The sequence below is a fragment of the Orbicella franksi genome, chromosome 3, assembly GCF_964199315.1.
Source record: "Orbicella franksi chromosome 3, jaOrbFran1.1, whole genome shotgun sequence".
NCBI lineage: Eukaryota > Metazoa > Cnidaria > Anthozoa > Scleractinia > Merulinidae > Orbicella > Orbicella franksi.
Window position 1 is genome coordinate 3,372,148 of NC_138147.1, and position 17,394 is coordinate 3,389,541.

At 40.7% G+C, this 17,394-nt stretch overlaps 3 protein-coding genes across 3 annotated transcripts in view; 1 reads left to right on the forward strand and 2 right to left on the reverse strand.

The window, feature by feature from the left end:
• The window catches only part of LOC145480727 (uncharacterized), a 317,856-nt gene that overhangs the window by 4,240 nt on the left and 296,222 nt on the right, over positions 1-17,394 (reverse strand). The gene's annotated exons all lie outside the window — the stretch shown is intronic.
• On the reverse strand, positions 58-5,431 carry LOC145480718 (kelch-like protein 18). The gene has a single exon (XM_081459032.1). The coding sequence runs from the start codon at positions 5,228-5,230 to the stop codon at positions 3,512-3,514; it is 1,719 nt and encodes a 572-aa protein (XP_081315158.1). The 5' UTR covers positions 5,231-5,431; the 3' UTR covers positions 58-3,511.
• On the forward strand, positions 5,716-17,133 carry LOC145480709 (uncharacterized). Its single transcript, XM_081459020.1, has 15 exons — positions 5,716-6,152; positions 6,283-6,366; positions 6,454-6,498; positions 6,622-6,690; positions 8,209-8,301; positions 8,817-8,916; positions 10,132-10,599; positions 10,891-11,138; positions 11,608-11,711; positions 11,918-12,009; positions 12,215-12,547; positions 13,115-13,218; positions 14,182-14,289; positions 14,639-14,825; positions 15,077-17,133. The coding sequence occupies exons 1-15, from the start codon at positions 6,114-6,116 to the stop codon at positions 17,131-17,133; spliced, it is 4,131 nt and encodes a 1,376-aa protein (XP_081315146.1). The 5' UTR covers positions 5,716-6,113.

Sequence of the window (17,394 nt, forward strand, 5' to 3'; positions counted from 1 at the left end):
AGGGGACATACCAAGAAACTAGGAAGTGATGAAGGCTAGGTTTACACTAGAGGAAATCGTTCCGGATTCGTGGCCATCGAATCCGAATATTTTAGTACCAGATTGATTTTGCCATTTACGCACAAGTGGACGAGCCAAATGGATATTTTCTGGAGCTGCACATTACAAGTTAAGTGATTAAAAAAAAGTTTCAAAGGTCACAACCTGTCTCCAGTCCTCACTAATTTTCTGTATGGAGTTTTGAAATTGCAAGGGATGTTTATTGCTGTATAGCTGTAGCATTTGGGCTTTACTCAATTACTTTACCTTATTTGGAGTTCATGTTTTATGGTTGGGGAATATTGCAATCGTATTGTACGAGTTGTCATCATTATCATTGTCATCCTTATCATCATTGTCACCCTTATCATGAAAAACAACATAGTGTTGGAATACAAACAGTGCCAGATGTTCAACTACATTTGTGCAGGCAGTCATACTGTACATGTAGTTACAATTTGCCCAAAAGGAAAACATCAAAGATTGGTTTTCTTTGCACCTTGCAACTACTTGCCCATGAACTGAATTGTTTTTCTGCAGAGCCTGGGGGAAGGTGGGCTACCCTACAAAGTTTTTATACAGGGAGGCTGCACCTCGAGGTACAACCCTTACCCTTTCGTATACCATTTTTGACAGAAAAGGTACACGTTTCATTTTTACTCATTATTAAAAAAAGGTACCCCTCATACAAACCTTCTTAAATTTCATATTACCTGAAAACATCAAATGTTGTTAACCAGAAAAACAATTGTTTTATTTTCAGTTCGTGTTCACGTTGAACTTAAAAGGCAGATTTTCCTACCCTTTCATGTACATCAACTTGTGAAATCCCCACCTGTTATAAGGAGTGCCACCTACCCCCACCACCCCCAGGCTGCAGAGTAAGCTTTAAAGAGTTGCGCCCAGTATCTAATTTATCCTCATATCAACACATAAATTAACTGAAACCAAAGCAAGATTAAGGTAAAATTAATATTGCAAACAAATTTTCCTAAGTAGTGTACGTTTCAGTTTATATTTTACTTCATGCTGAAACGTTACTCAACGCAAGTTATGTGTGCTGAAACTTAACTCTGTACTGCACAACCATGCAAGATATTCACTCTTAGCTTGTATTAATTTTATATTAATTAAAACAAAAATTACTTCTAATCAAACATGAACTTTTTTCTATTGAGAGAATCTTAGAAAATATTGGTCAGACAATAAATAATAAAATATTTATTCAAAAGAGGGTTGTCAAAATCCTTAAGGGGTTACATATAAATAATGCATGCGCTCTGATTGGTCAAAACCCATGTTTTACCAGAGTATAAAACATAAAAGTATAAAAGCGTGTTTTATTGTTTTTTGCCACATTATCTCTAGTAAACATTTTTGTTAGGGATGGCAAAAAACATTTTCTCAAAAAAAAATTTGTGATGGAGTTCTCTGCAAAGCAGCAGAGAGTTTTATAGACAAGCTGGGGGGGGGTGGGGGGGGTACTTTGGGGATTTCTGGGGTGGGGATGTGCCGCTGGGACCCTGGAACCCTTAACCTATACCAGAGCTAGTTCAGCTGAATTTTGCTAACCTATACTAGAGTAAACTCCCCAAATCCCCCATCTATCGACACTGTTGAGGTTGATTTGCGGAAATTTAAACTTGCCGATTTGATTTTTTTATATTTTCCAATGGCAATTCCTGGTTTCCTTACTCTTGATAAAATCTTCAACCAACTGGTCAGTTTTGTGAAAGATGATACCCTATTCTAGACCCAAACGCTCTGATTTATATACCCTATCCTAGAGTAAACTGCTTAAAAACCATACCCTTCACAGCGGCCCATATATGGCAGTGCTCCCCCCCCCCCCCCGGGAAGACAAGGCACGTAGCACTTTAGTGGTATTAAATTACATCAGTTTCTAGATCTGTGTGCTTTGTTGTTTCTACTCGCGGCGTGTAAAATCTATATCATAAAGAAAATGAAGAAGCCTAAACTGTGTATTACACTGTAATAAAACACTCCGGACATTTGAGAACACTCAAGAAATGTAGAAAACACTTGCCTGCAGCTCGTGTTTTCTACATTTCCCTCCTGTTATCAAATGTCCATCATGTTTTATCACAGTGTAATACACGGCTTAGGCTTCTTTATTTATTAAATAAAACTTGAAAATGTGTTCAGATTACTTTAATTTATTACTATTTTTGCCATATTATAATTATATTTACAAAATATCAATCCATAAGGCAAAGAAGCTTAGGGAAGCCAATAAAGCTAGTGTAGAGGACTACCTTTAGAGATACCTAAGACTAAACAATTTAAACAAAAATGCTGTCATTAGCAGTACAATGTATTTATCTATTGATACACATACATCCATGTTTTCTAACATAAAATAATCATAATTTAAATAGGATAAATAGTTATTTTTAAGCAAAGCTAATTTGCAAAAGCCAAGGAAATTAAACGAAAAAAGTACATAACCTTTTTCCAAGAAAGATGATTTGCGTTTAAATGTAGATGTAAACACAGCAATACCAAATTATTGAATTTCAGGGCAGAGAGAAATAAATGATATACGACCATGTCATTGAAACTTCCAGGAAGACGGAGGTTTCTGTGAAGGTTGATAATGTTTTCAAATTTAAGAATTTGTAAGTTCATAAATTAAAATAAGATTGGTATGTTCATCAAAAGTACTTAGTACTTGAAATTATCCAAATAACTCATTTCTGAAGTGTAACTAAAGGTTTGAGATTTTATTGATAAGTAGAGCAAAATATACTAGCCACAGAAGTGTGGTTGCAGGAAATATTTTTATGCTCCCCAAGGAAGGCCACTGGAAAGGTTGTCAAAAGCTGATGGTTGAAACTAAACTGGAATTTTCAGAGGAGGCAGTGTAGCCAAGTGGTTTAGGGCACTGGTGTAATGTGGAGGTCCCAGGTTTAAGGCCTCCACCCTGCCACTAGCGAGATTTGTTTCTTGGTAGTCCCAAGTTCAAATCCTCGGTAATGCTTTATAAATAGCCAACTGGTCTGCCTCCTGCCAGTTGGGATTTTTAACCATGTTACGTTTATTTGAAATATTTAATTCCTTTGTTTTAGTAGCATGCCTGTAAACTAGCTAAGCTTAGTGCTTGTATAGCTAAGTGCATGACCACTATAAATAAGATTGCATTTTTTACAGAGGGGTGAGTGTGGGATTCAAACCAAAGAACTTTCCAGGTGAGGGTTAAGGATGTTTTCTGAAAAAAATATGACATTTGCTACTGGCAATGCCTTTATCAGTTTTATATTTCTTCAGTCTATTCTAATATTTATTATTACTGGTAATAGCTTTTCTATTCATAACATACTTGCTGTGACTGCATAAGAGTCGCCTTTGTGGGAATTCTGTTTGAGTTACAAGGTCAGGTAGAGTCCAGTGACCGACATTAGATTATGTGGACTTTAACATGTGGTGCTTATCATACATCATTTGTTATTTATTAAACCAACACTGGCATCAATTCACCAGGAACTGTGATAGTACAGCATGCAAATCCTTCAAGTCCCACTGGCAAACTTGCCAGTTCCTCCCATTCCTGTTGATCTGTGTTGTAACATTCAACACTCCTCAGCTCTCTATTATGTTTGTTGACTCCACCTAGAACAAAAACCTTGTTCTCAATTACTGCTGCCCCAGCATGTGACCGTGGCTGCTGGGTAGATGCTATAGCAGTCCACCGGTTGGTTGTAGGGTCGTACACCTCACAAGAAGCTAATTTGATGGGTGATTCTAAAATGTCTTCCCCACCAATAACAAAGATCTTGCTATGTACACTAACAGCACAGGCATCAGAACGACGTCTGTTCATAGGAGCAATTTCAACCCAAGAACCTGATAAGTGATCATAACATTCAGCAGACATCAAAGGAATATCCTCATCGCTGGAATATCCACCAAATACATATAAATACGTTGAACCAACCACACAGTGCCTTGTGCGAGAAGCATTCATTGATGCAACAATTTCCCATTTGTTTATCTTGGGACTGTAGCGCTGGACAAGGTTCTGTGGCCTGCCTTTTGCATCATGCCCCCCAGCAGCGTAAAGAAAGTCCCCAACCACGGCCACGCCTACACCAGCCACTTCCCTTCGCATCGATAACACACTGGACCATGTATTGGTCCTTGGGTCATAGAGCTCAGCACTTCTTGTGACACTGCCATTTTTTGTGGTCCCACCCACTACATACACCAATCCTTCATGTATGGCAATGCCATGATTCTTTCTGGGGGTCAACATTGGGGAAACCTGAAACATTTGCTTGATGCTTGGCACAAACACGTTTGAAGAAGCTGTGATGTCACAATCTTCTTGCCAACCTCCCACCATAAGGATTGCAGTTTGACACGCACGAGGCCGTGGGCACTGGTCACTGTTACCTTGTACAGTTCCCTTGGGAGATGAGAAGAACTCTTTGGCGGCATTGACATGGCGTAAACAAGATTCGTCACTCTTAACCAAGTCCTCCTCTTGTACCGTACTAATCAAGTAACATCTCGCCAAGTAGACCAGGCGAATGTGTAAAAACAGGGTAGAAAAGTGCTTCTTTCTTGTCTCCAAGCTATTCTTGGTCCACTTTACCACAGATTCGAATATTTTCTCCTCTCTAGCGACGAGATCGTCGCTGGATACAATGGCGAGCAGCTGCTCTATAGTCAGGGTTACAAATCCACCGCTGGCTGCCACAGGGACATAATTTTCGAGAATGTGTTTTTGGGCGCTGTCACGAAGTTCTCTCACATTGTACTTTTCGGCCATGTACAAAAGAAACAGGCAGTTGTCCGAGTTCAAGTCGCTAATCAGAAATTCACAAGCCTTCTGTTTCAGCTCGGTCAAAAACAAGAAATCTGCACCAATAGCTAAATCAAGAGCGTTGTCTTTTTTGATGTTTATTCCACCACCATACATGTAAGTCAGCAGCTGTTCCATAACATGGGGTTCAAATTCTTCCATGTGAACGGTATTTTCAGCTTTTTCCTTCATCTCATTGGCGAACAAAGCCTTGAAGAACTCACTGTTTGCGGAAAGAACGTTCCGATGCGCAGGGAAAGTTGTGCCCTGTACACTCAGTGTAACATCGCATAGCGTTCCTTCCTTCCTGAAGTCATTCAATGATTTCATTACTTTGGCGCAAAAGCTCGCTTCTTGCGAACCCATGATCGATTTCGGTATTTTTCGGGGAATATTTCCTCCTCGGCGTACAGCGCTTACAGAACATCTGATCAACTCTGATATGCACCTGCCGGTTATGTTATACTTCAGTGTTTACTTTCAGCGGTGAACATTTGCCTCAATTTGGCGGGAATCTTAATTTCGCACAGGAAACACAGCCTTCCTAGAAAGTATTTCACCCTCAACTCAAAGAAAAGATGCATATGGGAGGTTTCTCAGTTCAAACCCATGATTGCAAGCTTCGAATATATGTTACATATATCTTCTACCGGTAAATTGAAGAACGAGTTTTCTCACATTTCCGACTTGTGAGATGCAGAGTCATAAATCCAACGCTAATATAATGAGGTTAAAAAAATCCCCCATCTAGAGCCATATATATATTTTTCCTTGCACTAAGTGAAATTCCGATTTTTAGAACCTCTAAGGATAACAAACAAATCGGTTTGGTAAAAACTCGGTGTCCAGACTGTTCGACTGAGGGGAGTGAAACGACTTTTGGCCAATTTGGTTCAATTTTGTATTTCGAGAAATCGGGATTCCACCAGGCACGTAGTTTTCAACCTGCCTATTCCTACTCTCACTACCTCAGTTAATTTTCTTTTTTTTTTTCCCAATAATCTATTTAACTAATTATCTTTACCATATAAGTTTATATATTTCGTTCAGTTCTCTTGGGCCCCCAGGGTAGAAATATTTTTTCCCTTGCACCGGGGATCCCACGGGTGATTTGCACAGCATTGCAGTGACTGATGGATGATGGGATAGTCACACGCCGCTCGCGGCCATGTTGGTTTCCTTTTGCTTGACAATGGTGTCGGTTATTGAGCAATTTCTGGTTTGTTTCTAAATAACCAACTAAAGCAAAATGGGGGACATGGAAATTGTAAGACAGTTCAATAGTGAAGTAAGTATGAGGTCGTTAAATTGTGTCTGTAAGTGAAAATCGCTTTCGTTAACATGTAGTCAAGAGCTGGTGTTTGTTATCATGACCGATCTCTCGTCGAATAATATGCAAACTTCCACCCTCATTTCAGCTGTCGACCATCTATGAAACTAAGCCTCCTATTTCGAAAGCAAAAGTTGCTTCGGTTACCAGGCTTGCTGTTAAAGCCATCAAGGTATGGTTTGTTCTTCATCTGAATTTCTCACGCGGAAAATGAAAATGGCGTTCTCGGGTACTGATTAACGTAACGTCCTTATTGCAGTATTACAAACACGTGGTGCAAAGCATCGAGAAGTTTGCGCAAAAAGTAAGTTTCATCAACTGTTTTCTTGTTGCTTTTAGATTGCATTTCGTTGTTAAATTCTTTTTGTGGGGAAATCTGCTTAATTTGTTGAGTCTAATTTTCGCAAATATTCGATTGTTTATGCAGTGCCGGCAGGAGTACAAGATTCCAGCTCTGTATGTGATGGATTCTGTTATCAGACAATCAAGACATCAGGTAAAATACAGTCAGATCCCTGTATGAGTGAGAATATTGCCCTATAAAGGAACTTAAAAACCGTTGATTATAGAGCTCAATAGTTTTTTCCAGCATTTGTAACTAAGATCGCCAGTGCAATGCCGTGTTGCTCATAAAAATGACAGTAAAATTAATTATGATTTTACCATGATAAATTTATTTAATGTAAGAAGGGTGTTTCTGAGTAAAGAAAAAGCCAAAAAAGATGTTAGATGCCCATATTGTTATTTTGTGAACTTCCCAATAAATTATATAACAGACAAAAAAGATCGTGTTCAATCGAGAGGTGACTTACATAATGTTTGTAGTTTGCTATGACATTGTAAAAGGTCATTCTAGTTTTGTCTTTAGAGTATAGCACTTGTAGATTGATAATGCTTTGGGCTAAATTTTTAACAAACCACGTGATATGGAAGCAACAAACATGAATTAAAGTTTGTTGACAGAAACCATTCAGTAAAGAAAGTCTTGCTTGCAGTGAAAATTTTGTCCGTTCTATGTTACACGGATTCTTGTCATGGGCCTGAGTTTTGTAGAAATGGATGAAAAAGCTCCATGCTGAAAGAAACCAAGGCTTCTTTGGTTAAAGTAAATTGTGTGTGAGTGTTGGGGTTTGATTGGTTTAGTAACAAAACTGAAAATTCTTTGTTGCCATTCTGCAGTGTTATTAGTCACAATGATATTGTCCTGATTACAAGATATGCACTGTTACATGCTAAGGAATACTGCTAGAAACAATTGTATGTAGCATAAGTAGCACTTTATATCAAACCAGGTGTTCTTTTCTATGCAAGTTTGCACTATGTAAGGTTGACAAGATTGTTTTAAAAAGTTCCAACTTTCTCAGGAAGTTAGTGACAAGTTGATCCTCCAAGTCAGATTATCAAACTGGGAATCATGTGATGTAAAAAGTTCAATTTGTTATATAAGTTGAGGGTTATGCTTTCCATTTTAGAAGTGTCAACTCGCTGTCTTGCTATGACAACTTGCCTTGCAACTAATTTCCCAGTCTTTTGATAAATGTTAAACCACTAGGTAATTATATACTCACTTCTTTATGCAGAAGTAGTATCATTTCAGTCTATACACAAACTTATCAAAACTCAAATGGCTCTTGAGGAAACTGCCAGTCAGTATTGGATCACTACACTAGAAAAGTAGAGAAGTTTCTGGGAAACAATTCTGGTTTGACCATTAGCATTTATTCAAAATTAGTTTGTTTTAGCGGGAGTTTCATTATAGTTTTCATCCGGAAGGCAAGTGGTTTTCTCAGGCAGGCAAAACTTTTGGAACTGAACTTCTTTGTAAGAAAAACTTTCCTCCAAATGGGCAAACCAGGTAGGCAAAATCCTGCACCGAGCCCTTGTTCAAACTGCTGGTTTTAGCATTTTCTACAATTTTTACTATCAAATTTTTTGTTTCCTATTTGCGGAATGAATATTTGTATAATAATTTTGTAATTTTCTTGCTTAGTAATTTTCTTTATTTCTCTTTCAGTTTGGTTCTGAGAAGGATGTATATGGACCACGATTTGCCAAAAACATTAAACCAACATTCCAGAACATCTTTAGATGTCCTGTCGAGGAACAGGTCAGAATATGACACACTACATCAATTTTTTTTGTTGGACATTTTTTGGCAAAACAGAGATGTAATAGACAGTTAGTTAAGTTAAGTTGCCTTGTAGTTTTAAGCCAAAACAGGCAATCTCTTTTGTCTCGAAAGAAGGCAGAAATCTACCTGTTGATGCCTTCTTCTGCAAAGCTTGGGTGACCTGGAATTCTTTCTCTGTGGAAAAATTATGTGCCTTGTTGTTCCAGTGTAGATTGCTATACAGTTACATATTGTTACCACTGTTTTGACTAATTTTTGACATCTTTTTGACCACTTTCTGATTGCCTCCATTTAAACAAGATGTGTGGCAAGATGTTGGTTATCAAAATACAGACTTTGAGAGTTCTTGTGTATTGATTGGCTATGAGAATCAAATGCCATCAAAAGTCATGCAAAAGAAAACAGCCAAAAAGTTGTCCAGAAGTAATCACAACTTTGTCAAGTGGCGAACAGTGTACAGTTTCTAATTTCTGACATGTTTTATGCCTCAGGGAAAGGTGATCAAAGTCTTGAACTTGTGGCAAAAGAATGGTATTTATCCACCTGAAGTTATTCAACCTCTCCTGAGCTTGCCATCAACATTGGAAGAAGGTGAGTAGCAGGGCGAAAAATTTACTCCAGTGCTTGGTGGCCAGTCGGGCCAGTTTCCTTGAATTCTTAGTGGCCCATCCCAAAATGAAGTATCCCTCGATTTCCTCTAGTTTAAAATGAAAAACTTAAATAAACGCCCCATGGCTTTTAACAGAGCGTTGACTAAAAGGAAAGAACACAAGAAGGCAATGCTCCCAGTAATGCCGCCTCTTTGCAAACTGAGCATGAAAACATCGCATTATCCTTGAAAACTAGTCGTGTCCTTCCTTGTTTCCAACTGTTTTGAAATGCCTGCTGCCTTTTGTTCTTTTCGTAATTTTAAGTACTTTCGGAGACATCTTCCTTACTTTTCACTTTTTTTGGCGGCGGCAGCTCACAACCGGGGAGGAATCTCCACATTTTTGTCCAAAATGTATGTTCCAATCTCGGTGTCTGTTTTCAAAACCATCCTGCACAGAACTCTTGGTAAGTCCATAGTCGCATGGCAATCGCAAAATCAAAATGGCATCTATATGTTGTGAATGTGGATCGCTTGTGAAATCACTGTTAAAACGGCTCGGAATTTCCACTTCAGAACTGAAAATTCACTAAAATGGATTATCTTAGAGTCCAGGCAAAGAAACGAAGGTGGAAAGGTGGTCCACTTTGTACTTTGCATTATTTACATTGTAACTTTTTGAAATTCTGTAGCATAGTCGCACATCGGGCGTTCAAACCTGAACTTTTGGTGGCCCTGGTTAGTTTTAACTTGCCACTGGTGACCGTGCGACTGCCAATTTTTAGCCCTGGAGTAGCCATTTAGTTTTTAGTGACCTTTTAGGTAAGATTTCAAGGATTGGAGTGGGGGAGAGGATGGGCCAGAAACACAAGCACAAAAAGTAGTTTCTTTTATTTTCTTGCACTTCTTGTGTACTTAGATTTCTACTTCCTTCATGCATGAAAGTTACAAATGCAAATTTGAAGTTCAACCCAAGTGAAAGCATGCCGAGTGTGACCTATCTTTCACCTTGAAAAAAAGCGTCAAAAATAATGCACTTATAGTATGTATATTGTACCTAGTTACCTTTCTTGCTTCAGACAAATAAACTTTGTGTGTGTTTTCATGTGCAATTGCTTCTGCATTACACTAGTAAACTGGGCAGAAAGGTTACATGCACACTGGTTTATGTCCAGAAAATTGCCAGAGTTAAAAATTTTGTTGTGTTTTGTTTGCAGAGGGTGAAATACCATCTGCTGTGGAGATGTTCAAGGAATCCTCTGTAGAAATGCCGGAAAGTCAAGCTGTCCTGAGCTCGAGTAATCCACTCGCTACAGTGCTGGAGGAACAGCAGCAGGAGCATTTAAAACAGATTCAGCTTCTTCAGCAGAAGCTTCAAGAACAACAGCGGATCAATGAACAACAGCAACAGCAGTTAATGCAACAGCAGCTTATGCCTTCAGGAGTACCTCTGATGCAGCCTGGGGGACCTGGTATGCCACAGGGTTTGTCCAGTGTGCAGCCTGCACTGCAAGAGCCCCAGCCAGGGTATGAAGCTCCTCACCAGTCTCAGCTCACAGCTGAAGGAGCTCTGTCATCGACAGCCGAACCTCAGGGAAGTGGTCTACCCCCACCAGTGATGGAACAACAGCAACCTAAGTTTCAACTACAACCAGAAGTTTATGCCCAGATACAGGCACTTACAGGTAATGATTTCTTTGTTTCCTACAGGGCTCAATAGCCCCATATATTTAGCATTTTGTATTTCCTGCTATACATGTACAATGTAGTTTCTTCCTTGTCAGTTTTACAATATTTTGTTCCATCGACAAAATTCTGCAGCAAATTTATTGTCGAAATCTGTCACACTTCTCAGATGAAGCTATTTTGGCTTTCCAGTACTAATGCAAGCATTGCTGAGTTAAATAAGTCAGTTGCCTTTTATTTCACCATATTTCTAATATAATTATTGACTTGCAACAATTATTTTGGTGTAGGTATGAATATCAGAATGCCACAGGCAAACCAGACTGCTGTACCAGACTCATCCTCAGTTTCATCTCAGTCAAACATTCCAGAGGAAAATAGTTCAGATCCTCCTCCATCCAATCAAATGCCAGGATTTCCTAATAGTGCAAACCTTGGACCTCCACCTGGTATGCCTGTGTGGGCTCCCCATGGGATGGGTCCTGCTGGTATTCCTTCTGCTCAACAGGGTCCCCTCCAAGAAGAGGAAAAGAGATCGGTGGGTAATTAGTTAAGCACAGCTTAGCTATCACGTCTATTCTTCAAAATATGCAGAATCCGTAGATGATACAGAATTAATGTACCTGTTTATGGATTCTTTGAAAGTACATTGTGTTCCTTTTGAGGTCTAATAACTCTTCCTTCTTGTAATACATTGTTGTCATCTCCTGAGTCATGTTATGTTCAAAGTTGGTCAATTATTCCTCCCTCAGCAAAGCGATGAATTGTTTCTAGAATTGTAGTGCATCCTTTGCTCTGTTATTCCATTATTGAAATGCGTAGTTCAATATTTTAATTGACTTGACGCACAGTAAGAATGTTGACATCGTGTGATATTTTAAATTTGCACTGCAATGATTGTTGCATAAACTTGACAGCATTTGCTTTCCCATGTTTTTTTTCTAAGTAGGATAGGTTATTATTGTTATGCATGGATGTGTAACATTATGCTGTTTTATTTGTCTTAGTCTCTCATTGATGATTTTGACTATGGCGATGATGATGATGATGCCTCAAGGATTGCTGAGCAAAGACGGCATTTGTTGGAGGAAGAGAGAAGGCTGAGCCAAGAGTAAGTTATTACTGTTCAATTCAAATGATCAGCCACTTCTAAACTCATGTAAAACACAAAATTGAAGAGGTGTGTGGAAAAAGCCCTAAGTGACTCTCAAATTATTTTTGAATGAAATAATAATAGTAGTAATATCAATAATAATTACTATAATTATTATTATTGCCATTAGAATTCAGTTTAACACCTTTGGATTTCTGTTGTAGAGTCCACCCTCACATGGGTGACATGCAAGGTGAATTTCAGAATACGTTCCGACCGGTGGGTGAGCAATCTGACCGACACCCAGATCCTGCAGGTATGTGTAGGAACTTTCCCACTCACACAGTCCTTGTCCAAAAAGAGTGGTTGGATGAAGTTAATTTCGTTGCTACACCTTCTGTGAACTTGGTTAACCCCAGATGGTTGCAAGCAATGCTCATTACCAACCCCTTCTCTTCATTTGAAGCATTTGAAGCAAGGAGAAGTGTTCATTTCTCATTGTTGCTCTTTTTCCCTGGCAGGATCATTTGGTAGAAGATCGCCAGACCTGCATCCCCGGGATAGGTCACCTGGTGGCCATTACCATAAGTCCCGATCACCAAGGAGACGGAGTAGAAGTCCCAGGTGGAGAGATCGCTCACCCAGAAGAAGATCACGTTCTCCTTATGGGAGAGAACGAGACAGGGACAGGGATAGAGAAAGAGAGAGAGGTAGAAATCGTGAAAGAGACAGGGAGTGGCACAAAGATCGAGACCTTGACAGAGACCGTGAAAGGGAAAGAGGACGTGGGAGTGACCGAGAGGCTGAGAAAAGGAGTGACTGGATACCAGTACCAAGAAAGGAGACTTTGAGTGGTATGCTATGTTAAACAGGCTAGATCGTGGATGCAGTTTGCAATCTAACCATTCTTATTCTCTGTGGTATATTTCTTCCATAGTTATGTTCACTCATTTTTAAGTCTTCTGTGGTTTGATAGGAATTCTTTATGATTGTAACAAAAAGTAACTGTGAATATGTGTGCAATTACATCATGGACTCCTGTCCGTAGTCTGTTAAACTAATTTGTAAGGTTAAATGAAGTTTACTGCTGTTCAATGACCTAAAAACTCTTATCAAATTACATTCTCAAACTCATTAAAAATTCATCAAGTTTTAACAGAGGAAATCATGATTGTGAGACAGTGTTTCGATATCTGATCTGAATTAACATAGATTTCTACGATTTTGTTGCTCCATTTTCTCCTCACTCTAGACTGTGTTTGACCACGTTCCAAACACCTTGGAGTTCATCAAAATAACTCCACTGTGTGTCATATTTTTAACTCTCTTCTCGATGTTTGGAAATGTGGTCAAAATCGGTCTTTCGTGTTTGATATGTTACATCAAATGAGACTAACATTGATGATTACACTGATTTTTAGTTTGTAGTACAACAATCTGGGTTGGACATTTGGGCAAAACAGTCATGAAAGAAAACTTGCAAGAGATGTTTGAAGCTCACAGACTGCCAGTTTCATCCATTGACGTGAGTTGTGGGCAGTTAAAATCTAGAGTCATTCAGGGGTTTTATTAATGTTTTCAGCAGGAGGACAACTTTTTTTCACAGGCAAGCAAAACTATTTGATCTGAAATTCCTCATAAGAAAATCTTTCCACTAGGTGGTCAAACCGGCTGGACAAAATTGCCTTCACAGCGAGTCAATTTGCCTGATGCCCAGCCCTTAATGAAACCCCTGGTCATTTTGATAAAGAGTTGAACCCTGCTATTTTGAACTCTCAGGGGAAATGCAGAATATTTTGAAATAGCGGCATTTGAAATAGCCAATAATAAGTAAACAACTAAAGGGCAAATCTAAGGGAAATGGTTTTGAGTCTAGATAAAGGGGAATTCGAAATAACTGAGTTCAAATTATTGGGTCCAATTGTGTACTTTGCAAAGGTTACCGGATAAACATACTCATAAAAATGCCATGGAATGTGATGAACAAATAGAGACGGGCAGTCAAATAAGTTAGCAATTTTTGCAGCTTGATGTTGATTGTCTCTTCTTCTGATTCCATGAATCACTTAAATGTGAACTTCTCATGTGGTGAACCAGTAGTTGTGTGTCATGGGTGGAAATTTTGTTGATTCAATGCCTGTGTGCTCAGGACAAAATTGTATTTACATGGGAATTCTGATGCCACCAGTTCGTTTGAAAAGTTCATTATACTGGTACTCGTCAAATTACCCCACTAATCCAGAAGTCCAATTCAAGATGAAAAATTTCTTATTCCACCATCTACTGGTCCATTGATCCAATCCAGAGTTGCGATTCCTAGTTTTTTCCTCCGCATTCTCTGATCTCTTGATTTTTTCAAACGACAAAACAGACACTTATCAAGAACAAATGTGCGGTCAAGGCTTGTACCCCTGTTACTGCCTCATCTTGAATTAAGAAAGCAAGAGGGAGAGAGATTACGTACTGACAGATAAATTTCTGGTTGCAGATGGTTCCACCTAGAGGATGTGCCTATGTTGTAATGGGTCATAGACAAGATGCTTCAAGAGGTCTGGTCTCCTTGAAGAATGCGAGAATTCATAGTAATCTTGTCAAGGTTAGTATTCAGTAATTTCCTTCGAGGTGTGATCTAAGATGAGGTTTCTGTTCATATTTCTGCAATTCTGGTTTATTTATCCATTCATCCATTTACGTAGTATTTATATTCCAAGTTACACAGAACACTGCAAAAAGGAGATAAATCACGAGTTCATGTAAAGTAATACATTGTAAACTTTTTAAAGATAACAATGTGGAAACTAGGAGTGGTACAATGGTGAAAATGAACATTACAAATCCTTGAGAATATTGTCGGCATCATGACTGATGAGATACATATTATAAACCTATGATTGTAGTTTTGCAATGCGAACAGAGAGCTAAAATAATTGATTTGCCATTTGCAGTTGGCCTGGGCACCAGGGAAAGGAGTGAAGGGCCGAGAGTACAAGGAGTATTTTGATACTGAGCAGGGTGTGGCATTCATCCCGTGGAACAAGCTGGGTACCAATGTGGATTTCCAGGCACTCAGTGAAGGAGGCTGGATTGACCCTGAGACTATGCCGCCAGGACACCAGAACAGCCTTAAAGAAGGTAGTGGTTGATAATTCTTACAGGGTTTACGCAGCTCTTGTACAGACTGGAAAACTATTGGAATTTTAAATTACTCTTCCAGGGCTCTGGAAAATTCCTTCAAAATTCCTTGTTGTGGGTTGAATCTGAAACTTTGCTTCAGTGGGGGAGGGAGGGGGAGCGAGGGAACTGAGTGTATAAAAAGGTACATCCAGTTTCCAGGCCAGCTTTCTACATGTAACTTAATGACCTTTCTGTGTTTACCTTGACAGGCTCTGAGACTGGTAGTACCGATACTGGTAACACCAAAGATGACAAGGATCTTGGAAACATGAGCCACGAAGACCTTATGAAGCTAGCGGCAGCCCAAGCAGCCAGTGAAGAAAAGGGTACAGAGCAGGCTCCCACTGTCAACCCATTGACACAGCCTCCACCTCACATACCCCCGCCAGGACCTCACATGTTTCCAGGACACCATCCCATGATTCCTCCACCAATGATGATGCAGCCTCCATTTCCAGGAGCTCCCCTGCCCCCCAACATGGTGCCCCCAGGCGCTCCACCACCAAACTTGTCGGGAGTACCACCCCCGAATATGGGAGGTCCTCCTCTCCATCAGTTTAATCCCCCAGGGCCTCCACCTGTGAGTGCTCCCAAGGGACCACTAGGGCCGCCCCCGAATCTTGTCAGACCACAGGAAGGCGGGCAATTTCCGCCGGAAAACAACCGATTTCCACGTCCAGGGTTACCTCAAGATGCGGTACAGTTTCCACCACAGTTCCCTGGTAGACCCCAGGACAATGCGCAGTTTCCTCCTCAAGATGGGAAGTTTCCGCCTCAGCATGCTGGTAGACCTGAAGATGGTGGCCAGTTTCCTCCAGTGCATCACACCAGTGATGACAGCAAGTTCCCACCTCTTCACCCAGGCAGACCCCAAGAAGCTAATCAGTTCCCACCAAATCATCCAGGTAGACCTCAAGAAGGTGGACAATTTCCCCCACACCACCCAGGTAGACCTCAGGATGGTGGTCCATTCCCTCCTCATCGGCTTGGGAGATTTCCAGATGGCCATTTTCCACCAATGCATCACGGACCTCCTCCGTTTCATCAGCGACCTCCACACCACATGAGAATGCCACCTTTCCATCCAGGAGGGCCAAGGTTCCCTCATGATTTACCGCCTCTCATGCCCTCTGGAGGACCACCACGTGGTCCCGACTTTGGTCCCCCTGGACCGGGCCCATGGGGGCCAGGCCCAGGACCAATGAGGGGGCCACCCCCACATGCTATTCCTCCTCCTGGCTGGCCAGAGAATAGACCCACTGAAGATGCTCGTGATCCTGAAGTAGCTGAGGACTGGAAGGAACAAAAGAGTAACAATGATGAAGAGCAGGCAGAGGAGATGAACACAGTCAGCGATAATATCACAGTAGAGAAGCCAGACGATGAGCGAGACTTCGGTCGCAGACCAAGAAGAGAACACGACGATCGAGATCGTGAGCGATCTCGGGATCGGAGTCGTGAACGTGGACGTGACCGTGATGATCGTGGTCGAGATCGCGACGATCGGGTTCGAAATCGAGATCGGGATGAGCGTTTTCGTGATCGTGATCGCGGCCGAGATCGCGAACGTGATCGAGATCGTGATCGTGGCCGGGATCGTGATCGCGACCGAGATGACAGAAGACGCGAACGCGACGAAAACCGATCAAACAGGGACGTAAATGGAGAAAGGGATGGCCCGAGGGATGGCGCTAGGGATGGCCCCCGACGACGGAGCAGATTTGAACCTATGGAAGAAAAACCAGACTCAACTGAATTGGAAGTGAAAGAGAACAATGTTAATGAAATCAAAGAACCTTCCAGCATTGTTGCGATTCCAATTTCTCGAAATTCTGACAACGAATTTGCACCAAGTGAAGAGGGTGAGATTGTAGATAGAAACGACAACGAAGTTCTAAATAATCCCAAGAATATCGAAACTGTGAATGTTCTCCAAGGCAACGAAGACGGAAACATTGCCAAGGATATTGAAGCAGAAAATTTTCCCATGGATAGTGAGGACAAAAACATTCCCATGGATATCGAAGCTGTGAACAATCCCAGTGATATCGAAAACTTGAACATTCCCAGGGATGTCGAAGCTATAAATAACGCCACCGATATCGAAACCGCGACCATTCCCAAGGGTATCGACTGTGTGGCCTTTCCCAAAGGAAATGAAACTGTGAACATTGTCGGCGACGGTGAACAAAGTAGCGCGGTTGAGACTTCAAAGTTATTGAACAGTGATATTAAAGGCGATGCTGAACAAGTCAGTTCCAGCTGACTGGTGTAAAATTACTCACAAACAGAAGGTCGAGTAACGCGTGGTGTTCGGACCGCGACTCGCTCTTGTACCTTACATAAAACCTTCAAACCTCTTTCACTTTTTGATATGACGTTTCTCTGCGCCTTACTTGTGGCAAACGAGTTTGATACGTGTTTCACTTGCCATGCCCATTGGTCAATATTTCGTCTTGCGGACCTGCAAGTCGGTCGTGTGGCGGGCAGATCACCCTCCTTCTGTTAATTTGACTTGTTAATTCTT

Excerpts from the sequence above, each read along its gene's own strand:
- LOC145480718 (XM_081459032.1), bottom strand. The coding sequence starts at position 5,230 with ATGGGTTCGCAAGAAGCGAGCTTTTGCGCCAAAGTAATGAAATCATTG.
- LOC145480709 (XM_081459020.1), top strand. The coding sequence starts at position 6,114 with ATGGGGGACATGGAAATTGTAAGACAGTTCAATAGTGAA. Across the intron at positions 6,153-6,282 it reads TAAGACAGTTCAATAGTGAA|CTGTCGACCATCTATGAAAC; the intron begins GTAAGTATGAGG and ends CCCTCATTTCAG. Across the intron at positions 6,499-6,621 it reads TCGAGAAGTTTGCGCAAAAA|TGCCGGCAGGAGTACAAGAT; the intron begins GTAAGTTTCATC and ends TTGTTTATGCAG.